At 41.6% G+C, this 25,333-nt stretch overlaps 1 protein-coding gene across 1 annotated transcript in view; it reads right to left on the bottom strand.

Annotated features, from left to right (window-relative positions):
• The window catches only part of LOC125227994 (eIF-2-alpha kinase activator GCN1), a 104,376-nt gene that overhangs the window by 13,210 nt on the left and 65,833 nt on the right, over positions 1 to 25,333 (bottom strand). Inside the window, exons 27-38 of the mRNA XM_048132431.1 lie at positions 20,540 to 20,776; positions 19,691 to 19,870; positions 18,551 to 18,840; positions 16,491 to 16,686; positions 14,258 to 14,587; positions 13,453 to 13,637; positions 12,772 to 12,909; positions 11,513 to 11,739; positions 11,292 to 11,406; positions 9,940 to 10,190; positions 1,898 to 2,219; positions 859 to 1,089 (exon numbers count right to left, since the gene is read on the bottom strand). Coding sequence (XP_047988388.1) covers positions 859 to 1,089; positions 1,898 to 2,219; positions 9,940 to 10,190; positions 11,292 to 11,406; positions 11,513 to 11,739; positions 12,772 to 12,909; positions 13,453 to 13,637; positions 14,258 to 14,587; positions 16,491 to 16,686; positions 18,551 to 18,840; positions 19,691 to 19,870; positions 20,540 to 20,776 — 2,702 coding nt within the window. The remainder of the gene's footprint in view (positions 1 to 858; positions 1,090 to 1,897; positions 2,220 to 9,939; positions 10,191 to 11,291; positions 11,407 to 11,512; positions 11,740 to 12,771; positions 12,910 to 13,452; positions 13,638 to 14,257; positions 14,588 to 16,490; positions 16,687 to 18,550; positions 18,841 to 19,690; positions 19,871 to 20,539; positions 20,777 to 25,333) is intronic.

Below are 25,333 nucleotides of genomic sequence, written 5' to 3' on the forward strand. Positions count from 1 at the left end.
TTATTAGAAATATTAAATAAAGTGCTTATTAATTAATTAGTCTTTATTTCAATACATCACAGAGTGTAAAAATTTCTAATGGGTCGGCAACACGCATGGGACTTCCTTGAGTTGCAGGCGTCCATAGGTTACGGTGACCGCTTTCCATCAGGCGGACCGTATGCTTGTTTTTCTATTTGCACTTAGGTCTTTCTAGAAGTAAGCTAAATTAATGATGGAGCATATTATAAACACACATAATATAAAGTTTTTTTGGTACTAATATACTTAAAGGTTCTTTGAGATTACCAATAATTCATTTGTGGCTTGTCTTAAATGTGTTTTTGAATTGTATTACAATAAAAAAAAAATAAAAAAAAGAGATTAAGAATTGATGAATGCCAGACTCCCGGTTCTGGTCTCGCTTTAATGCATGATTTAAGCCTATCAGCTTTAAATCACGTAGCTTACCTAAATTGTGTAGCTTACCTTTGAGAGTAATGAAGCTAGAGTCTCAAGCACAGCTGCCTTGACACTGGCATTGAACCTGTCACCCAGGATACGGATGAGCGGGCCAGTGATATGCACGACGGAAGGCTGTATGGCCGCCGCTGAGGTTCACATGATTCCTCTCTACATGACAACTGTAACTGTTGTGACACATACTATAATAGCTTACCTTTGATAGTAAGGAAGCTAGAGTCTCAAGCACAGCTGCCTTGACACTGGCATTGAACCTGTCACCCAGGATACGGATGAGCGGGCCAGTAATATGCACGACAGAAGGCTGTATGGCCGCCGCTGAGGTTCACATGATTCCTCTCTACATGACAACTGTAACTGTTGTGACACATAGTATAATATACTGTAATAGATTACCTTTGATAGTAAGGAAGCTAGAGTCTCAAGCACAGCTGCCTTCACACTGGCGTTGAACCTGTCACCCAGGATACGGATGAGCGGGCCAGTAATATGCACGACGGAGGGCTGTATGGCCGCCGCTGAGGTTAACGTGATGACTTCTCCTAACATGAGAGCGGCAGCTTCCTTGTCTTCGGGCAGACCGTTGAGTATGGACTCGCGGAAGAGAGGTAGAATTGGTGCGATGCCCTGTAAAAAAGGACGGTGTTATATGATTTTATTGATAAAAATACTTACATAAATAAATCTAATCTAATCTGGTATAGTTTCGAGGTATAGGCATCAGGTGCCGTAGCCGAATGGCATTTCTGCGACGCGAAACGAAAACGAAACGCCACGAAAGGTAGTCTGGCTCTGTCGCGCCAATACGCAAGAGCGATAAAGATAGATATTTACGAGCGTTTCGTTTCGTGAGTTTGTGCTATTCGGCTACGTATCCTGGGCACTTTACGGTACAGGTAAATACATAAAACTTGGCACGAATGAAACGAATAAGCGAATGAAAATGTCTATGTGTAAGACAGATTAACCAATAAAATGGTGGTTCTTCACAGTTTACGACTGCATAACGAATCAGGTGTCACTCATACAATCAAAGTTTATTCATTCAATTCGTGCCAGCTTTCGTGGAACGACTTGTGACTTTTGACAATTTGAGGATATCTGTGGCCCGTTTCTCGAAAGGTACAAGTGCGCGAACTGTCAAATCGTATGGGTTGTCATGGAAACACACTTGTAATACAAGGCTTGTACCTTTAATTCGAGAAACGGGCCACTGATCTTTCTCTATTTTAGCAAAGAGCTGTCGGTGAAGAACAGTGGACCACCTCTTAAGGCCTGCATATATTCAAACTATAATACTGTGGGCCTAGTGAAAAAGGGTATAACTCAAATTGACTCGGTGAAAAAGGACACAAGTCCCATCTCGGACTTGTGACCTTTTTCACCGAGTCAATTTGAGTTATACCCTTTTTCACTAGGCCCACAGAATATTTACCTTAGGTAAGCAGAAACCAGGTAGCAGCTCTCCCTTCAGATCCGAAGCGGCATATCTCACAGCCTGTCTTATATCCGCCACATGCGCAATCTGTCTCTCCGCGTCCAACGTCTTCGTGAGCGCAGTGAGAGCCTCCCAGGCCATCTGGAGCACGTCCCGGTCGGTCTCGGCGAAGAGTAGGATGAGCCCTCGGAGCAGTTGCGGCACGTATGGGGTGAGGTCTGCGCGCGTGTGCGTGACGAAGGCGCAGAGAAGGGAGGCGGCGGCGCGCCGCTTGTCACCCTCGCTGGTGCGGGTGGCTTCGAGCAGCATGTCAATTATGCTGTCGGGAATGGGGTTTTAAGTTGTAGAAAGTATTTGGGCATTTTTGAGTGAACTCTGGCTATTTATGGAACAAAATAATGTACCAAGTGTTAAACAGAAATTCAAAATTTCAATAGGCTAATAAATATATAATTATGGTCTTTTAATTTAATAATTACATTTGCAATAAACATATAAAAAACAGTACACGCTAAAAATTGCACATTAAAAAAAATACTTAACCTAACTTAACCTAGACATGAAATAACACATAATTTAATTACATATATTAACTAACTTAACTAACATCAGTCAAAAATCCCCCCCTGCGTCATCCCAGGCGCAAAGGTGCCCAACACGCTCGCAGCATTGCCACGCTGAATCGCGATGGACAACCTCTGCACCAGGAATGACCCGGAGCGGGGATCCAGACCCCTATCCCTCAAACGGTTCCCAACCTCTTTAAAAAACTCAATTGGCTCTGCGCACCAACAGCCTGTCGTTCAATAGGCAAGTTTCCCACTAGTCAAATCAGCTTCTTTTTATGAACTGTCAAAACGATTTGCTAATAGGGAATTACTATGAAATACTGAGGAGTGACGTCATGGTCAATTCAGTTACTTTATATCTTTCTCTTTGACTTTTAGAAGTTATTTGTCCGCACTTCTATATTATAAGAGGTGATATATTGGTGTGGAATAATAAACACTTTATAATTAACTCCGTATATTAAAATAACCAGTTAACGTTACAATGGTCGGAGTGAGACTGGCGTCTCGTTCTCACATTGAAAGGATATTGCTTTTGGCTAGTCAGCTCATATCGCGGTGCGCACGTACTTGAATATGAGCTGACATAGCTATACTGTTCCTACATTACTTCCCCCTTAGGGAAGAAAAAAAAAATTACATAAAAAATTACATACAATTGAATAGTATCTGATATTTGTTACACCCTGTATGTTTCGTATGTTGTGGCTATTCAGCTATCGGACAGGTGCGCGTTTCGCTGACATAGCGTGACGCGCAGCTGTGCGATATGAGTACAATGTTACACAATGGAGGTTGTATTATATGATTACGTTACACAACTATAATTAGATATTAGAACTAAGTTTATTACAAAAATGTTTGATTTTTTTTTTTTTTACAAACATGTTCATTTATATACTGAATACACTTGATCATTTTGATAGCACTGAATTATTTGTTTTATTTATAACACTTCACTTAGTAAATCACAGGTTGTTGTTTCGGTTGGGGTTGGGCTGGTTCCCTGTGCACTACGACTGCTGTTGGCTGAACTCTAGCTACTGCTTTTAGTAACCAACTTCTTATACATTGTCTGCATTTGGACTGTATGAAATACAAGAGAAACAGTGCCAATATTACTGAGATAATTATGAGGATTATTCCAAAATAATTCAATTTCGTGTCTACTTGTCCAGTAACACTATGGACTTCAGCAATTGCAATACTGTTATGTGAACCATCCTCTTTGCTCTGTGCATAGCCCATTTTAATTATATTCAAAATTTACTTTTATTACACGATAAATATATGACACACGTTGTGTGTTGTTAGTACCAATATTTTACGACAATTGCTTATAGCTGACACAAATACATATTTATAAGACAATATATTAGTAACACATACATTGCAAAATTCATTTAAATTAGTACAAAAATAATTCTGTGATCAAAGTTCATACTTACAATCTCTTCAGCATTTTATGCTGTTATACATAACGTAAACACTTACGACATCATGACTAACGCTACCCAGCCAGTACTGTAACCGCTATGCTTTGCTATAAAACAACATCACATCATTGCCTTACTATGATAAATAAGACGGATAATGTCTGTTTTGACCGTTCGTATGTAATATAAGTCCCGTTACTGACGTAAAGTTCAACTTAAAACTTAAAGTATCTGATTTCCTAACTAGGGTGCGAAACATCATGTTGCAGAGTCCGACTTGAAGCTGATTATACCGGTGTAATGAGTTTGAACGTAGTCTTCCCTCTCGAGAGATAAACTACCGATGCTACTTTTCGGAAAACAGGAAAAAACTTCCTGCTCCCGGGGTCCAGGCTCCATCCAGGAGATGCTAAATTAAACACAGTAGCGGACCCGAATGTCACGTTCTCTTATTCATCGATTAAAAACCTTACGGGTTTATTTATAACCCTACCACTTTTAGTGGTCCGCGGTTTCGAGTTAGCTTCGCTTTCGCTCTGCGTTGTAGTGGAGTCGCTTACCTTAGGCAGCGTTCCCACTTATGCGTCGCGTGTCTCGGGGCGCGCAAAGGGCGTCCGCGCCACGCCACCTGAGTGTAATTCAAAAAGCGTCTCCTCAGTACATTTTGTATAGGAAGGACGTAAGGCGCGCCGCCAAGCGGCGCGGCGCGCGCCCCGCCGCCGCCACGCCACCTGGGGCGCGTCTTACGTCTTTCCTATACAAAATGTACTGAGGAGGCGTTTTTTGAATTACACTGAAGCGGCGTGGCGCGGACGCCCGTTGCGCGCCCCGAGACACGCGACGCTCTGGTGTGGCCGGTCACTTACGTAGGTTCACGCTATCGTTGACGTCATCATTCCAAACGTGAGCTGGCTTCAACCTATCAATTGAAATGCGAGCTTGCCTATTTTGAAATTGGATGAGAAATACTTTATCGTCTCTTTCTAAAACTTTAAATGGTCCCATATACGGTGGTTGTAAAGATTTCCTCACGGTATCGTCTCGTACGAAAACATATTCACAAGTTTGCAACTCTTTGTGAACAAATAGAGTACGGTTATTGCGAGAACCAATAGTTATCGGTTTGTATTGAGCTATTGTATCGCGAATGTTGTCAACTAAACTACAAGGATCGCTAGGTTCGTTTGACTGTGTGCTGAAAAAGTCTCCGGGCAACCGTAGTGCCCGTCCGAACATCATTTCTGCGGCGCTTACGCCGTTATCGCTACGTCCTGCGGCACGCAGGCCAAGCATCACAGTAGACAATTCGTTTTCCCAAGAGCCGTTGTCCATTCTAGCCATAAGGGCTGCTTTAAGGGTGCGATGGAATCTTTCCACCTTAGCATTGCTCTGGGGATGGAACGGTGTGGTCCTAATTCTATCTATGCCTAACAGTTTCATAAGCTCGCGGAACAAGTTACTTTCAAACTGGCGTCCTTGGTCTGTCGTAAGTCTGGTCGGACAACCGTAACGTGCGATCCAACCGTCGAATATAGTTTTGGCTACAACCTCTGCTGTCATATCCTGTATGGGAAATGCTTCCGGCCAACATGTACGCCTATCTATTATTGTAACTAGGTAACGGTTTCCATGTGGAGATGTCGGAAGGGGTCCGACTAGGTCTACATGGATATGTGTCATACGGTCAGCATCTTCAAACGTTCCTAATTTAGACATCGTGTGACGATTAATTTTTGATTTCTGACAAGCGATGCAACATCTTGCCCAATTAACTACGTCTTTGTTCATGCTAGGCCAAAAGAATTTCTTTGTAACTAGCTTACGAGTAACACGCGTTCCAGGATGACTTAAGTTGTGCACACTTTCGAATGCTGTACGTCTAAACTTTTGTGGTAAATACGGTCTTGCTTCTTCTAAAGAAATTTCACAATAGACAGATTTACTACATGTAGGTATCGCTATTAGTTTTAATTTTATATTGCTATTTCCGTCGTGCTGATCCGATTGCGTCATGTTTTTTAACCATTCATCTTTTGCTTGCTCGTCGGCGAGTTCTGCGTAGTCAAGTGATGTGGGGCAAACAATGGTCTCTATGCGAGAGAGTGTGTCAGCAACAACGTTCTCTTTCCCACTTATGTGCCGGATGTCAGTGCTGAATTCGCTAATGAACAATAGTTGCCTTGTTCGTCTTGGTGTTTCGTTATTATTCTTGCCTATATTTTCGAATGCTCTACATAAGGGTTTATGGTCCGTGTAAATTATCAGCGGCCTACCTTCGAATGATTTACGAAAATGTTTCAGTGACATGTAAATAGCTGATAGTTCGAGATCATATGCAGAATAACTTTTTTGAGCTTTAGTCAATTTTTTTGAAAAGAAACCTAAGGGTTCCCATTTCCCGTCAACCAATTGATTCAAAGCTGATCCTACTGACGTAGTTGACGCGTCAGACATTAAGGCTAAGACTGCGTCGGACCGAGGGTGGGACAACGTGACGGCTTTTTTAAGGCCCATTTTACATTGCTCGAACGCCTCTTCGGTCTCGCTCGTCCAAATTATAGGGGTCTTGTCTCGCTTTTTCGCGTTAACTAAATATCGGTCGAGTTTAGCCTGCATGTTCGCTGCTCCAGGGACGTGAGAGCGATAAAAGTTTAGCATTCCTAAAAATCTACGTAATTGTTCTACGTTCTGTGGTTTTGGGTAGTCGACTATGGCTTGCACTTTCTCCTCTAACGGCCTAATGCCCGTGGTAGTTACCTCATGTCCTAGGAACTCCAGCTTCGATTGTCCAAAGCTACACTTGGCTAAATTGATCGTTATGCCGTACTTGTCGAAACGCTCGAAAACCAGTCTAAGATGGTCCCTATGCTGCGCCTCATTATCGCTCGCGATAAGAACATCATCTAAGTAATTGAACAAGAAGTCGAGACCTTCCAGAACTGAACTGTTCATGAAACGCTGAAACGTTTGAGCAGCACACCGAAGCCCAAATGACATTACTGGAAATTCAAATAACCCAAAAGGGGTAATTATGGCGGTTTTTTCAACATCCTGTTTAGCTACTGGAATGCAATGATACGCCCTATTTATGTCTAACTTGGAAAATATCTTTTTACCTGCCAATATGAACGTAAAATCATGTAATCTCGGTATTGGGTATCTATCAGGCTTAGTTTGTGCATTTAAGGCACGATACTCACCGCAAGGGCGAATTTCGCCGTTTTTTTTTGTTACAACCGTTAAAGGACTGGCCCATTGACTTTTGCTAGGCCTACAAATGCCTAATTCCTGCATACGACGAAATTCCTCCTTAACTTTTTTATACCTGTCAGGTGGTAATGGTCTAGCCCGCGCGAATGTTGGTGCACCCGTCGTTTCGATATGGTGTACCACATTGTGTGTGGGTGTTTCCTTGTATGTCGGTGGCTTTGTTATGCTAGGAAACTGCAATAACAAATCATGATACGGGTGGTTACCATTGACAGTATTAATAGTTGGTTGGTTGCTACGTACGGTCGGTGCGGTTATATTAAGAAAAGTCACCAGATCATGCAATTTGCGATCAGTTAAATTTACTACTAACTTGTGATGACTCAAAAAATCGGCTCCCAGTATTGGCTGTTTAACGTCGGCTATAACAAATTCCCATTTGTACGGTCTACGTAACCTTAAATCTAACGTTAAAACTTTAACACCGTATGTTTTGATTTCTGAGCCATTTGCTGCAAACAGTTTTAGATCAGAGCACTCACCCGCACGTTGTTTGTTCTGCACTGGTAATAAGGAAATGTCAGCACCTGTGTCCACTAAAAAATGCAGTCCAGTGTTTAAGTCTGTTACGCATAAACGACGGCTTGGTTTGATAGTACAGATCTCCGTCCTAGTTGCACTCTGTACTATCTCCGCTAGTTTTCCTGTTGGTTGAGTACCCATGCGCAGGGTTGGCGACATTTGGTGGCGGCGGGACCGAATCGGAAATGGTAGTAACAAAACCAATCTGGTCTCCTCTCGGCTTGGTTCCGGTGGCGTGACGTACTCCTTGGTCTGGACGCTGAACGACCTCCGCGTCCTCTCCTTCCGTAACTGCGACCTCTTGGCCTTGCCCGTTCCAAGTCCATCATTCTGACGCTTAACTTGGCAATCTCAGCGAGTATCACTGCTGTATCTGCGGTTCCTGAGGTGTTCGCTGCGGCTCTGTGCGCCTGACTCTGTGGTACTGCCGCTGCTGCCACGTTAGGGATTCTAGTGGCTTCCGATACGTCATCGGCGATGTTGGCCAGTGTGTCAAGATCGCTCTCCCTGGATGCTACCAAAACTGCGCGCACTGCCGTAGGTAGGTGATTCTGCCACATTATTCTCAGTGTGGCATCGGGGAAGCTGTCCTTAGCCAGGTTGCGCATCTTGGCCAATAGCTGGGACGGTTTTTGATCGCCCAGGTCCATTTCCCCGAGGACCTTCTCTACTTGCCTGTTTTTGGAATCTTCCAACATCTTCAAGAGCTTCGCCTTAAGCTCCTGATATCGGTTGGTGGCGGGCGGGTTTGTTAGAAAATCTGCCAGCCGCAGTATTACATCCTTTGGTAGCTTTGACACCACCATGTCGAATTTGGCGTCGTCCCCTATCCGCTGTGGTGTTAACACTGCTTCCGTCCGGATGAACCAAACTCTGGGCTGGTCCACCCAGAAATCTGGTATCCGGCTCGACACTGAAATGGCTACCACATCGGTCGTTTCTGCTGCTGGTACATTGTCCGCGCCCGGTTGAGTCTCACTGCCCGAAGTTAATTTATTGGGATCCGGACTCATTTTTAATCACTTTAACTGTTTTTATTATTCACTGATCGTCCACTGATTCACGTCGGGAGGTCACCACTTTAGAAGTTATTTGTCCGCACTTCTATATTATAAGAGGTGATATATTGGTGTGGAATAATAAACACTTTATAATTAACTCCGTATATTAAAATAACCAGTTAACGTTACAATGGTCGGAGTGAGACTGGCGTCTCGTTCTCACATTGAAAGGATATTGCTTTTGGCTAGTCAGCTCATATCGCGGTGCGCACGTACTTGAATATGAGCTGACATAGCTATACTGTTCCTACAGACTTATTAAATAGAAATTATGTTTAAACATAACTACTGTCCATATTTCTCTTCTAATTATGTGGTGCTTTATTTAGTGCATTCAATATTTCTGTTTCAGCAAAGAGTAATATAAGCTGACGGTGAAGAACAGTGGACCGCCTCTTAAGGCCTGCACGTATTGTCAAACAATATTTACCTTAGGTAAGCAGAAACCAGGTAACAGCTCTCCCTTCATTTGCACAAAATATTTTATTTTAAGTATAGGAAACTAGCCTAGTCTTTTATCAGGAAGCGGTGACATGAAAGTCTTGTTTTAAGTTTTCTTTTGGACGAATTCGAGAGAATATGCGAGAACCAAAGATCAAATTAAGAGCCTTTATATGAAAAGGTAAAGTAGCAAAAACATGTAGTGACGTATGCTAATTCCACTGAAGGGGTTTTCTATTCAGACTGCATTTCATGGTAGTTTCAGATATGCGGCTACCAAGTGCTGGAATAATCTTCCGCATATCCTCTCGACCTCAGGACCGAGAGTGTATCAGTATATACTCACCATCTGACGCCCTGTGCATCAGTAACAGGCAGCAACGCGTTCCTACAATGGTCGAGCTCCTTTGCCTCGTTAGGCGTGCCCCGCGTGCCTCGGGCCGCGGCAAGAGAAGCTAACAGCGCGGGCAGCACGCGCGGTAGATAGACGCCTCGCTAACGCTCCACATAATGCTGCTGACAGGGCGCGCATGCACTTACCATCTCACGCCCTGTGCATCAGTAACAGGCAGTAACGCGTTCCTGCAGTGATCCAGTTCTGTAGCCTCGCTAGGCGTGCCTCGTGCCGCCGCCAGCGCTGCCAACAGCGCGGGCAGCACGCGCGGTAGATGCCTCGCTAGTTCTGCTCCTAATGCTGCTGACAGGGTGCGCATATAAGTATAGGCTGTGCTAGTACTCACCATCTAACGCCCTGTGCATCAGTAACAGGCAGCAACGCGTTCCTGCAGTGGTCTAGCTCCTTTGCCTCGTTAGGTGTGCCTCGCGCCGCGGCAAGAGCAGCTAACAGCGCGGGCAGCACGCGCGGCAGATGCCTCGCCAGCGCGCCGCCCGCCGCGGCCGCTAAGGCAGATAAGGCGCGGGTGTCGGCCGTGCCCGAGGTGAGGACGGGCACGAGGTAGGGTAGCACGGCGCGAGATTTTATCGCCATCACCTGAATATATAAATATTTCCCATAAAATATATTGAAGAGTCCTAAGGCAGTCGTCTAGACTTGTGTATTCTGAAATTAACTTCTAAAATGAGTAATTCCCGAAAAGTTTTGTACTAGAGATGGGCCGAATATTCGGTATTCGGCATATTCGGCAAGTTTTTCAAAGTTCGTATTCTGCCGAATAATTTGGTTGCATTGCCGAATATTTACCGAATAAACAAAGTAAATAACTAAAGAGGATCTCACGTATTCCGTTGGATAATAAGCTCCTTTTTAGTAGCTTTCCAAGGAACTAATAAAAAGAGATAATTAATTACCCATGCGTCAAAATGTAAATACAATTGTTTTGTAAAAAAGTTAAAAAAACCGTAGTTTGAGAGTTGAGAAGAGTTCAGAGTTGTTTTAACTAACTTTTATTTATCCACTAAAGCCTAATTAATAAGAACATAGTTGTAGTAACATATGTAACCATTATCTCAATCATTTACTAGTTCAAACTTAACATCCGCTTTAAAAATATGGCGTAACCAAATATTCGGCCGAATGTTCGGTTCGGTAAGAGCTGAACCAAATGTTCGGTCGAATATTCGTATTCAGCAAAGTCCATATTCGGCCCATCTCTATTTTGTACATTTGGATCACGTCTCCGATTTTGATAAAAATTGGTAGGCTAATAGTCCATAATTCTGAGCAAGATCTAGGTTTCCCAAAATGTCCCAGGTAGTTTGCATGAAACCTTCCTTTTTTGTTACCAGATTTCTATGCATTTTCGGTGTGTGTGTGGATTTTTCCCAGCATCATAGATTCTATCAGCCTACCAATTTTTATCAAAATCGAAGACGAGATCCAAATGTACAAACTTTTCGGGAATTGCTGAAATAACACATAAATATTTGATTGCATATATTTTTAATTCTTTATGCTGCGTGCACACGTATAGGAATTCGGCGAACGTTCGTCATGGAGTCTCTTTATTTCCCTTGGCTAGCGAGAGATGGCATCATGAATATTCACCGAATCTCTACAAATGTTTGAATGGACTCTTACCACAATGAACGAGTTTAAAATGAGCATAAATAAAAATAGAAATAAACGTCGTACCTGCTTCAAACCGTCAAGAGTGGCCTCTGCAACCGCGGGGTCTGGATCGTTGAGGCCTTCCAACATTTGAGGTAGAATATCATCTAGGGCCTTATTACCAATCGTCGCGTGTAAACTAAAAAAAAAAAACAAGATTTAGAAGAGACGGTCGAATTTTATCAAAATCGATGAATACCCGTCGAATGGCCGAATTGAATGACTGTTTTTTTTAAATGACTAACCTGTCAAAGGTCCTAGCAGCAGCCAATCGCACTTCAGGCAGTGGATCCCTTAGTGCCGTTCGGACAGTTGGAACCAGCCCATCAGCGAAAGACAGTACGGCATCTCTTGAAGTAGAAGCCAGGATCTCTCCCAAGCCGATACAAACGCCTTGCCGTTGGTCGGCGCGGTCGGATTTTAGGCCCCGTTCGAGGATTGGGACGATCTCTGGTAGGACGCGTTCACCCAACTGGAATAATAGTCATATCGTCACTACTTTTAAAAAAACTTGTATCTTCGTCTGTCAATGAAAAGAAAATTGTAGTATGTATGGAATGCATATAGACTTACTGCGTTTTAACTTTGAGGAACAGCATGAGATACGAGATTTTTTAAAAGTAGTGACGATATACAATATTGGAGCATTGCATTTGTAAGACAATCATAAAACCCCCAGTTCACCATTACGATGATTGCAAGTCGTACCGTAGGTACACATATAAATACGATTGCTGATCTGCATCCACTTTTACTTTAATCCTCATTTTAATCTTCACGGTATTTTTATCCATCATGTGTTGTTACATTTGTTCATCATTTGTCATTCTACAAATTCAAATTAGAAAGCAAAAAGTAGAATAGAGGGTAACAAAAAGAAGGAAGAGCCATACCCTCAAGGTGCTGTTACACGAGCAACACAATTGCCAGCAATTCACATACTATTGCCGCGTTTGCTCCATAGTTAGTTGGTGCGTATTGAACAAATGCGGCAATAGGCTACTAGACTCATATCTAATTTGGCACAATAAACGATTGCCTTCTGTAATATTTGACATAAGAAACCAATATTTAATGATTTTGGGTGGGGTTTTGGGTGTGTTGTACGATGACTACGTATTTTTAATTCAAAAATGTGAGTAATTATTTTTAAATTTTGGCCACTGAAAACGCTGTCGGTCGTGTAGTGATGTCATAGAATTCATGCCAAATCAATCATTGACATAATCACCTTTATGGCTCGTACTTTAAGTGGAAGAAAGTGTTGTTTTCGCACTGAATGACTTCATTCACAGAAAATCTATAGATGACATGGTTGATGTTGTTTTTGTCTGATTACGTAAAAGTATTCGTTAAAAATATTTTTTGAGGTTTATAAGTCATAATAAAATATAGTGATATTTTTTTCGGTTATTTGGACAGTAAGTAATAATATAAGAGAAAGTTTAAAAAAGGGTCAAGTAGCCTATTGTATAGGAAGAAAGGTGTATTAATGATAGCTTACCTTGCGCACAAGGTCTCCTAACGTCCTTGCGGCGACCTGACGTTTGTCGTAGCTGGTGGAAGCTAGGCAGCCGAGCAGTAAGCCGAATAGTGTTGGGAGGATCTCGCGCAGAGTCTTCGGTGTGTTGGTCACAACCACCTGCGAACAAATCACAATATAAAATTTCCCCATGGAACTGCAATGTGGAGCTTATCATAAAAGAGAGTACAAGTTTTACAGGGGCCGGTAACGCGTTTGTTAATCTGCAGTTCCTCATATTGACTTTGTTTAAGGGCAGTTTTCGATTTCCCGACAGCCCGGTAAGCACTCTGTTCCTCCTCTCGTTGCCCAGGGCTGACATGATGGTTTTGTGACACTGCTCCGTACCGAAGTTATCTACTTATCTTACCACTGCTTAACATATTCCAGGCATACACCGCTTGACTTTATTTCAGGGCAGTTTTCGTTATGCAGCATCAAATGCTGGAATGATCTGCCACCTCCACTGATGCTTAAAGTATAAGGACAACACTCTCATTGCTGAGGGCAGACATGATCACCTTATGAGACTGCTCCGTACCCAATTAACCACTGCTTACTATATTTCACGCATACACCGATTGACTTTAAGGCAGTTTTCGATTTGCAGCATCCAAATGCTGGAATGATCTGCCTCCACTGACGCTAAAATCTCCAACTAACCTTCCACACGTGCAGCGCCGCCTGTCGCACCATCAGCGCCACGTCGCTGCGGCCCATATACAGCCCGGCCAGCACTCTGTTTCTCCTCTCGTTGCCTAGGGCTGACATGATGGCTTTGTGAGACTGCTCCGTACCGAAGTTATCGTCCTCTGACGCAGTTTCTGTGCTCATTTTACCGCTGACGCCTAAAAAAAAGGTTTTTTTTTTCATAAAAATGCATTAGGTACATACGGCTAAACTACTAATCTTAAATTTGAAAAGATTTTTTTTTACATTAGGAAAAAGGAGGAAATTCAAATAAAAACACGACCGAAGGGAAAGGGTGACACGAGTTACAAACTTCTTCTTCGTCCATGTATCGTTCGAAGTTTTACAGTATCATATTTTGAAGTTTCTAAATGACAAGTAACGGGAAATAGCATCTTAATTATGTTCTGGTGCCGTAGCCGAATGGCATTTCTGCGACGCGAAACGAAAACGAAACGCCGCGAAAGGTAGTCTGGCTCTGTCACGCCAATACGCAAGAGCGATAGAGATAGATATCTACATTTCGTGAGCGTTTCGTGAGCGTTTGTTCCATTCGGCTAGGTACCCTGTAAAGATTTTTTGTGTTAAAGAGTCTTGTTTTTTATTCATTCATTATTCAGCTCTTAAGACTCTGATCTCCAGAAGACCTGATCGCCTTTAGCGACGAGGCCATCAAAAGCTGATTGGACTTAATTTTAACTTATGAAAGTTTCTGTTCTTTGCCATACGACTAAATAAATTTCAGCTCGTATTTTAAACAAATATTTCTTTACAATACCTGATACACGGTACAGGAGATCTCCCAGCAGTTGTACGGAGCTGTATCTAATACGCCAGTTATCATCGAACAGGCCTTTCTCTAGCTCCGGCAGGAGTAGTGTTATAGCGCTCTCAGCGTACAAGTTAACGATTCGCTGTCCAGCCTTCAGAGCCGTTTCTCGGACGTATTCGTTCTCGTCGGCGAGCGCTTTGAGTATGGGGTTGATGATTTGACCGATGTAGGGGGTGAATTCGTCGGTGAAAGCGCCCGGCATGTAGATAAACATCATGATGTAGCCGTCTTTGACGTGCGGAGCGATGTCGGTGCGCTCGGCTGTTGCAATTATGTCTGTAGGATAAAGAAATTAAAAAATGTTATTAGATGTCAGCTTTTTGAAAATATATCTGTGGGATGAAGATAAAATCTCAGTTATTAGAGAAGTCAGTTGCGTGAAAACTACTACTTATACTAAACCAGCCTTAATTCAGTACTACTGTTATAGCTTTGAAACTAACAATATTAAAGAAACCATATAATTGCGAAAGATGCAGTTGTCAGATTAGTCACAAGATAATTTTATTCAGAATGCCTTCAACAAACTGTTGTTCAAGTTGAGTGCAGTCACGAGCCATATTGGGCCATGATACCGATACAGACTTTGCAAGGACAAATAATTGTAACAATGTTATAAACTTATCATAATTATGAAAATTCTAGGATAAAAAATGTTAAAAACAATTATAATTTCCAGTGATGAACACATTGTTCTGTAAAAGTTGACTTACACAGTAAACAACAGCAAAAAACCAAACACTTGCGAAAGATGCAAAACTGTACTACAAACCGGGCATAATCTTGTGCAGCTTGTGTACTCCTAAGCCAGCAACGACCTCGCTGAGCCCCTGCGCGGCGCCGCTGCGGCCACAGAGCTTGATTCCAACGTCAACGAATGCATGAGCCATGGGAGGAGCTCCTCGGAGCTGAGCCCACAGACACCGCGTGAAGCAACCTTACACTTGCGAAAGATGCAAAACTGTGTTACAAACCGGGCATAATCTTGTGCAGCTTGTGTACTCCTAAGCCAACAACGACCTCACTGAGCCCCTGCGCGGCACCGCTGCGGCCACAGAGCTTGATTCCGACGTCAACGAGTGCATGAGCCATGGGAGGAGCTCCTCGAAGCTGAGCCCACAGACACCGCGTGAAGCAACCTTACACTTGCGAAAGATGCAAAACTATACTACAAACCGGGCATAATCTTGTGCAGCTTGTGTACTCCTAAACCTCGCTGAGTCCTTGCGCGGTGCAGCTGCGGTCCACGGAGCTTGATTCCGAGGTCAGCGTGTGCATGAGCCACGGCAGCAGCTCCTCGAAGCTGAGCCCACAGACACCGCGTGAAGCAACCTTACACTTGCGAAAGATGCAAAACTGTGTTACAAACCGGGCATAATCTTATGCAGCTTGTGCACTCCTAAGCCAGCGACGACCTCGCTAGCCCCTGCGCGGCGCCGCTATGGTAAACGGAACTTGATTCCGACGTCAACGAGTGCATGAGCCATGGGAGGACCTCCTCGAAGCTGAGCCCACAGACACCGCGTGAAGCAACCTTACACTTGCGAAAGATGCAAAACTGTGTTACAAACCGGGCATAATCTTATGCAGCTTGTGCACTCCTAAGCCAGCGACGACCTCGCTGAGCCCCTGCGCGGCGCCGCTCCGGTCCACGGAGCTCGACTCGGAGGTAAGAGTGTGCATGAGCCACGGGAGGAGTTCTTCGAAGCTGAGCCCACAAACACCGCGTGAAGCAACCTTACACTTGCGAAAGATGCAAAACTGTGTTACTAACCGGGCATAATCTTATGCAGCTTGTGCACTCCTAAGTCAGCGACGACCTCGCTGAGCCCCTGCGCGGCGCCGCTCCGGTCCACCGAGCTCGACTCGGAGGTAAGAGTGTGCATGAGCCACGGCAGCAGCTCCTCGAAGCTGAGCCCACAGACACCGCGTGAAGCAACCTTACACTTGCGAAAGATGCAAAACTGTACTACAAACCGGGCATAATCTTGTGCAGCTTGTATACTCCTAAGCCAGCGACGACCTCGCTAGCCCCTGCGCAGCGCCGCTATGGTAAACGGAACTTGATTCCGACGTCAACGAGTGCATGAGCCATGGGAGGACCTCCTCGAAGCTGAGCCCACAGACACCGCGTGAAGCAACCTTACACTTGCGAAAGATGCAAAACTGTGTTACAAACCGGGCATAATCTTATGCAGCTTGTGCACTCCTAAGCCAGCGACGACCTCGCTGAGCCCCTGCGCGGCGCCGCTCCGGTCCACGGAGCTCGACTCGGAGGTAAGAGTGTGCATGAGCCACGGGAGGAGTTCTTCGAAGCTGCTCTCGCCCATTCCTTTCACCATGGCGCCTAGAGCGCGCGCGGACACGGAACGGACCTGTCAACAAATTGCAGGGGTTAGAATCGTGCTGCGGGTGTAGGGTATGCAAAAACCGGTTAACTTAAAAAACCGGTTAATAACCGAGACTTTTCCTTCAAAACCGGTTAACCGGTTATTAACCGGTTTTGAGGATTTTTAGTAAATGGCCGTACTACGCAATAATTACCATTACCTTTAAGAATTCTGATGTTGATGATATCGTAGGAGTGATATAAGGATGACTTGCACGATGAAGATCATTTTTATCCAGTTTTTGGAAATTTGGTAAATGCAGAAATTGCTAAAAAAGGCTTGTGTGTTTGAATGTGATTCGTCAGTTTTGCGTTTTGTAGGCATGTCGCGAAGGTCTACAGCTCCCAGAGCCCCTAGTAATACAAGCAATTGATGTAAGAAAACCAAGATCTCCATTTTACCTTTCTTTTAAAAAATATAGTTTGAAATATACGGTAGACTCCGGTTACAACGACGCTCAAGGGACCGCTGATATTACGTCGTACTAACCGGATGTCGTACAAAACGAATTTCATTTCTTTTAATTAAAAGTAATATCTACATCTCTATTATGTACTAAAACATTTCAATCAATAGGTTTATTTACATGGTATTATTATCATAGTATTAATACCTTATTTTATTGTGACTTGTTTAGTTAGAAAAGTCCTTTTTAGTATGCGTGCTTGCTCATCATTTGTAAGTAAAGCTAGTTTATACGCAATCGAAATATACAAATTGGGTTCTATTTAGCTTATAAGATTAGACCCGAGGTGAACAAATTGTTAAAATTTTAAAAGCAATACTTCAAAAAGTTACATGGCCACAATGTAATTTTGCTACTTGTTGTAGGCAAGACAGGGGGCCGTGCTCGGGTGGAAGTAGCTTTGTTTCCTCAATTTACTAGTAAAACTAAAAACGTTGTCGCTGCGTCGTTGTAACCGGACTTGACGGACGGATTCTGTGTAAAATGTGTCGTAAAAAGCGGGTGGTCGTTAAAATCGGAGTCGTAATAAATAGATGTACTTTCATAATATCAGTATCACATACGAAAACCAAATAAATACCTGTGCTTATGTCGTTGTAAGAGGTTGGACGTTAGGTCTATGCGGAGTCGTAATATACTCACCGGACTCTACTGTATTGTATAAAATGTATAATTGAGACTCGGGACTAATTTTTAAAATAAAATCATTACAGATAATAATGTTGTCAATGAAAAGTAATGAATAAATCTTTATTATTACAAAACATTAAATAATTACGTATTTTTGAATCTTTTAATGCCTAATTTTCCAAATTTTGAGAAATAAATACAGTTTCGGTTATTAACCGGTTACAGACTATAAAAACCGGTTTTTAACAGAGGCCAAAAAGTCTCGGTTAACCGGTTTTTCGGTTAACCGGTTAACCGGTTTGCACACCCTAGCTGCGGGCGTAACACACTGGTTGAATCAACTTTGTCGCATTGGGGCGTCCCTATCGTACTTAGAAATAGTGCGAAAGGGACGTCCTGGCGTTATATCGTTAATCACGCGACCACGCTTGCCTGCTTGGATAAAGCCTGCAGAGGATATTGGTTAAAACTTTATCAACTTTTCTCCTCACACTTCAACTACTTTATGCTGGCCTTTTGGACCAAAAACGGTGGATCAAGTTCATAGATTTAGGAGGAAAAAAATGAGGATAGAGTACCGGAGCTTATTTTTTTTAAAGAAGGTACTTAGATCCTTCTGATCCGTTACCGAATATTTGTTTCCTATAATCTGTACCGCCATTTTTCTTGTTTCAGTACTTCTATCTAAGAAAGATCTTTTGACAACCGGTATAAGACTAGTTCTTATTATACTTTAAACCTTCAAATACTAACCTCTGGTACAGGATCTAATAGCGAACTCTTCAATCCAGGTATAATATTAGGCAGATACGGCATCAGATCCTTCTGATCCGTCAACGAGTACATGTTTCCTATAATCTGTGCAGCCATTTTTCTCGTCTCAGTACTTCTGTCTAGGAAGGCTCTTTGGACGACTGGCATGATAAGAGCGAGGGAGGGCGCGTCGATGAAGTGGACGAATTTTGTGTCGAGGAGCGTTTGGAGACAGGCTGAAGTCTTGTTTGACGGGTCTTGGAGCGCTTGGAGGAGGACTGGTACGATTGCTGCAACAGAAACGTAAGGTTAGGTCATTTTATGCCGCAAATCATCATCCTAGCTTTGAAAATTCAGGTAAGTTCGTGGTCTGATCCTTCTAAATATATAACTCAGTCAACATGGTTTTGTAAACCGACTGGAAATACTTCTGAAAATGATAGGAAGTTATATTTTGTTACTACAGAAGGTGTGAATGTACAGAACGTTATCTAAAAGACGGCTTCCTTCGCGCTAAACTCGAACCAATATCGCTGAATGGTGGTTACACTTATTGTAATGGCTTTCTATTATTACTTCGATATATCCAGTGATTTAATAATCGATACACTTATGTTTATATGCACTGTATTATGAATGATCTGCTAATAAAATTTGTATTGATTTAGACTAACACGATTTGCATTCATAATTTAAGAACAAAACGGGACTTAATCGCGTAAACACTTGAAGATGTTGATGCAATTACTCGCCAGTCTACCCGTGACCACGAACATAATGTGATGTTCGAAACGTCGGGCCAAATATAAATGTAAGTGTTTACGCGATTAAGTCCCGTTTTGTTCTAAAATTATAATAAAATTTGATCGATTGATTCACAAAGCAGAAGAGCAACACTCAAAAATAAATAATGATCAGTTGATGTCCTTACAGTCTATCTCAAACACATATTCCCTTACGGCTCAGCCACGACATTGGGCTAAGCGCGACAGCGGTGAGCGGCGGCCATACATTGGAGCGAGACACAGCGATGGAACTTTTCATTCGCACGTATGGCTGCCACTCACCGCTGTCGCGCTTAGACCAATGTCTTGGCTGGGCCGTTAGAGAGGAATAATTGTAAGACTAAAATCACTATACCTTGGATCTCAGGGTTCCTAATAACGGAGCCAATGACCTTGAGCGCCTCTGCGCCGGCGCCCTGCACCCTCATATGCGAGTCTGACAGAACCTCGATCAGTCGCGGCACGATGGAGGGCAAGCAGGAAGACAGTTGCTTCGGCGCGCAGTAGGCCATAGCGCCGAGGAGTTCGATTGAACCTGCAAGATAATGTTAGTTAGATCGACTGTTTCTTTTGAATTGACTGGACATCTGCGGTCGTAGCACTCTAATTGGATTTACAAATAGTGCGAAAAGGAAGGCAAGATGTTATATCGTTTATCTCGCGACCATGGTTATTTACTTAGCAGCCGGCGTATTCATTTCAATTTTATCACTTATCTATGTTGATAATGAGCGATGAGCATGAGCGCTCAGTTTGCCCATAATAAGTATCGCTGTGTCGTCAGCAGCAGCGCGAACATATTACGAACTGGCTCCGAAGTAGGGTAGTAGGCTACTTAGTACATGAACTATGTAGAAGAGACCGGACAATGATTACCGGCTTTAATTCTCCAGTTATCGTCATTCAATGCTTGCAAGAGCGACGGTAACACCAACTTGACACCATGAACGCTCAGTTTGCTCATAATCGTAGGCAGTATCGTCGTGGCGTGAGCATATTGCGAACTATCTCCGAAGCAGACTAGTAGTTGGGGTAACACATAAACTATGTAGAAAGGACCGGACAATACTCACCAGCTTTAGTTCTCCAGTTATCATCATTCAGCGCTTGCAATAGCGACGAATAATCAGTTTCGCTGTGTAGTCAGCAGACTAGTAGTTGGGATAACACATAAACTATGTAGAAAGAACCAGACAACACTCACCAGCTTTAGTTCTCCAGTTATCATCATTCAGCGCTTGCAAGAGCGACGGTAACACCAACTTGACACCATGAGCGCTCAGTTTGCTCATAATCAGTTTCGCAGTATCGTCAGCAGCGGCGCGAACGTATTGCGAACTATCGCCGAAGCAGAGTAGTAAATGAGGTAGAACGTGGACTATGTAGGGCTCGAAGAGACGGCCTAGTTTGTAGCAGAGCATTTCGAAGCCGAATAGAGCGCCTGTGGACAATATCAAAGACATTGGTGGAATAGTACAAAGCGTTTAATTAAGTACGAATTTAAGTTACACGGTTCGCCTGTAAAAATAGTTGAAAGTGTGGATAATAAATAAATTAATTAGGTAATTTTATTGAATTTACCGATTTTTGTAATACTAACAAATATTACACCTATGCTATTGTTATTTAGCAAAACTATAAAGGAAGATCGATGTTTCTTGACATGCGTTTTACTGGCTTTTAATGCTCGTAAGATTTTACTAAGGTGACGAAAAATGTAACCAAATATAGGTTAAAAGGACACCATTTTTTATTTTTGCATGTTATCGGTTGAATATGTAACTGAATGTTACATTTCACGGTTTCTTGCATGTTTGTTTATGCTACATCACGTTTTGATTGATTGATAAATATGATAACCGCTTGCGATTACCTAATCGCGACCGCGACGCTGATTTTAATCCTTGACGACTATTTTGTTGTCATGAGGATACCAAAAAACTGCACATTTAATAAAACCACAGAATATATAATAGTACAAGTACAGAAGGCCCACTGCTTTGATGCTCACGAAATGCCGCCTTTTTAAATGCCTACATAATTCTTACAATGAAACGAGCCGCACGTGCGCGACGACCGGCTATAGGGTTGCCTATGAATTAAAAAGAATTAATAATAAATAAAATGTCATCTTGGGTACTTTCTAGGCTTTATATATTTTTGTTTAAGTTCCAACATCACAAGCATTATTCAACTTTTCGTGGGACTTAATCAATAGTACGAGGGGCGTTCAATAAGTAATGATAATGAGTATTAAAACATAAGAATGTAAGTATCCTTATACTTTTATAATTAAAAGTAACTCTTTTGTGATTTATTTATATATTTAATTTTTTCAATTATTATTTTTTGCCCCCTTTAAAAATTAAAATCTTAACGATAGTCTAAATACCATGTCAGTAAGCACTTCACTTCATTATTCTTCAGAGTAGCGATTATTTTACAATTTTATTTAAATGTTGGATATAAAATATTAATGATCCTTATATTACCTTCAATATTAGGTATGTCACTTGTAGCTTTAAATACACTAACTTGAGCAGCACCCTCGGCAATTTGAGGGTTCGGCCCTGTCGACTGTCATTTTGAAGGCCAAAAACATTATTATTTGTTTGTTTAAAATGTTCTTATTGTAACTAATCATTTTTTTAATATTAAAATGATTGTATGTTCTTCTTTAATACTAACGTAATTTTGTTTCTAATCTATATTCTCAAATTTCGTGATAATCTGTAAAAATCGTGAACATAACCCAAAACAGCACCTAGAGTTTTTTTGGATACCATACCGTTTGAAAATGTATCTATACGAACTTTTTTTATTGATGTTACTAACAAAGGATAATTATGATATTCATGTCAGAAATTAACTCACGACATGTCAAATATTCATGAAAACATGCTCTTATTTTACTGAAAATTTTCATCCCCCACCTTGTGTCAATTATGTACATATCAAAGAAAAACAAATGAAAGTAGTAAAATTTTTAATTATGCAATTTCACATTAATGAGTACTGCTACATGGACAAGTTAAGAAAAATTAAATCAAGATACAGGAACATATCCATTCTCATTACTTTTTGAACGTCCCTCGTAGATCTGTGTAAGAATGTCCTATGGTATTTATTTTATTCATGATGTCTATTTAACTAAGTATTCCTAGACATTCCACACGCGGACATCGCATACGATCCTTAAAAAAACTTGCAACATAAAGTAACAATCAAAAAGTGCGAACGTGTTTTCCGTGAGAACGCGCGCTACCCCTGAGTAGGCCGCGAACTCGCGGCCGCCAGCATGTACTTGTAGCGCGGCGATAAAATCGTGGAGTGAGCCGCCAATGATAAAACTAAGATTAGCTGTAGTGATTCATAATACCTATTCACAAAGACGTTTAATCCCCGTGACTCACTTTTAATTTGTTATTGTTTTTGATTATTTTTGTTATTGACATTTAAGTCTTATCGGTTTATGATTTAGGCCTAGCTCGATCTGTGTAAGGTCAGTGTGGGGAAGACCGTCTACCCGGAAAGACCGTCTATTGACTATAACTTTTGTGTTTATATATCTACGCCTCTCACACCTCCGAAGGTATATCAGTTTTTCATCCTTAAGCCATTGGTCTTCAATACATAACCCTAGGACGAACACTAGTTAACAATAAACTTGATTCGTGTTTCGAACTCGAGCATCGAGTTCAACATGGTTCCGCAAAAAAATAAAATAAAATAGAAGCAGTCGGAATATTTGTATATCATATATGTAACGTAGTCATTTAATAACCGTTCTTTCTGACTAGTACTATTAATCTACTCAAAACGCGTTCAATTTCTTGTTTTATGTTCTGAAATATGTAACTTAGAAATTGTGCCTACTCAGAAAGTCCGGCATAAAAGAGAAAGGCAAGACCGGCATACGATAAACAAGGAGTTGCCAACCTTTTTTAGGCTTTATTGGAAATAAGTCGAGTGTAAACAATATCAATATATAAGTACGTTTTTGGCTTATGATAATTGTACCGTTTTTGATTTTAACTTCGAAATACAGTTTTGGTAATGATTCGTATGGTGTTACTAATTATCATTAGAAAGTATTAAATAAAAATAACATAGTTGTGAAGAATTATAAGTGGTGAACAGAACTAAGCCTACTTGCGATTAAATAACGACTTTAAAACGCCCTTGTAAAAAAAATTGCTTGGTATTGACAATGCCAATTTGACGTATTTTAACAAAGGCTGTAATGGATAAATAGTGGGTAGTATTTTTTTATTTAGCTATTAATAGTACATTGTGCATCAAGAGAAGGAACTTGAATATTACTAACGAGAGTAAATTAAATCGCGACGGCATGCCAGAGCGATTTAAAGACTCGAGTTTGTAATATTCATACTCCCCGAGTTACACACAATGTTTTTCATCACAATTGCAATATAAAAATATGTAAAAAGATAAAAAAAATTGAATACGGTACTAGAAATTTCATAACTCCCTTGGGAGAGCGATTTTCCTATAACTCACGCTCCCCCTGCGTGCAAAATCACATTTAGTGTGCGAGTATGATGAAAAAAAAAATAATGCGAACATTCATACTGTAGTGACTATAGCAAAACCAAGCATTGCTAAGAAATGTTACCAAACTAATTCACGTATCTTAATATCCTATTACGTTTTCTTAATAACATAGTTTCAAAAACAGATAAGTAGTTGGATTTATATGAGCCTGTAATATCGTGACTAAATTGTATTCGCAGGTGTTCGTTGGAAAAACAGTATTATGCAATATCTGGACCTGAAAAGAAAAGGTTATGAACCCCATCTACGGGACATATGCCGGTCTTGCCTTATAAATAGAAAAATGCTTATATGTTCAAAATTTCAACGTTATTTTAATAATTATCTAGCACATTCTGCCCTGTTATTACGTAAAATAACAATGATCATGATTTTGGAACCTAGTCTCATATGAAATTACGCGACAAGAAGCACTAGACGGTCTTTCCGTGCTCATCGCGGGAGAACGGTCAACCCGCCGAGCCTTAAAAAATGTGATTTTTATCACTTAAAAGTACCTTATTTCACCAAAATACTGTAAAAGCTTTGTAAAATATAATATTTGCTATCCCATAGGACCATGCGCATTACGCCAGACTGCATTAATTATAGAGTTTTATCCACTCAAACTTTATTTCAAATAAACTATGCCGGTCTTGCCCTTAAATATGTTACCAACTGACCTGACCCCACTGACCTTAAATATGTTACCAACCTACTATGGGGATCAAGTTGCATTACCTACACGGGCCGTACCGTGTGTTGCCGTCATTAAAAAAAGAATAGCACCCCATCTCGTCCCGTCGGTGTAGTGAAAGGCGACTAAGAGAAAACTGGCGACAGATATGCACATGAGCAAGGCTCGCCTGTATTATTAGCGAGGTCTTGCTTACAAGACCTGTGCACGCCGCCACCACAAAAAAAAACTATACGCGACTAATGGTGCTAAAAGTGCAACAAGCAGGCAACCGTATTATCGTTTAGAAGATCGCTTCGCTCGTCGTCGTACCTAACGGTAACTGGGACAGTATTTCCTTTTTGATATCGTGTCATAATTTTGCTTTTGTAATAGCAAAGAGGATCGAGTATTAAAAAGAGTTACTATCAAAGTAAAATGTGTAATCACAGTGCTGTATGGTTTTGGGGTACGTTTTTTTCTTAGACTTTATCGGTCTATACGAAGTTATATAGGTCTTTGGTAATAGTGTGCTATACGATCATTATGGTATATAAAATTATGCTAAATCAAATTCGACCAAAGTAATGTTCTGCAAAACAATGTCCTGCCAAGTGTGTCGTATGCGTGGTAGTAATAATGACAACTATTTTTTCTGTAAAATTATCATTCGACCAAAAGTGTTTCTGCGAAACATGTTATGCGAAGTGTGTTTCTGACCAAAATTATTCTGCCAGATAAGGGTAACCCTCTCAAGGTTCTAATTAC

Source organism: Leguminivora glycinivorella, chromosome 7 (genome assembly GCF_023078275.1).
Source record: "Leguminivora glycinivorella isolate SPB_JAAS2020 chromosome 7, LegGlyc_1.1, whole genome shotgun sequence".
NCBI lineage: Eukaryota > Metazoa > Arthropoda > Insecta > Lepidoptera > Tortricidae > Leguminivora > Leguminivora glycinivorella.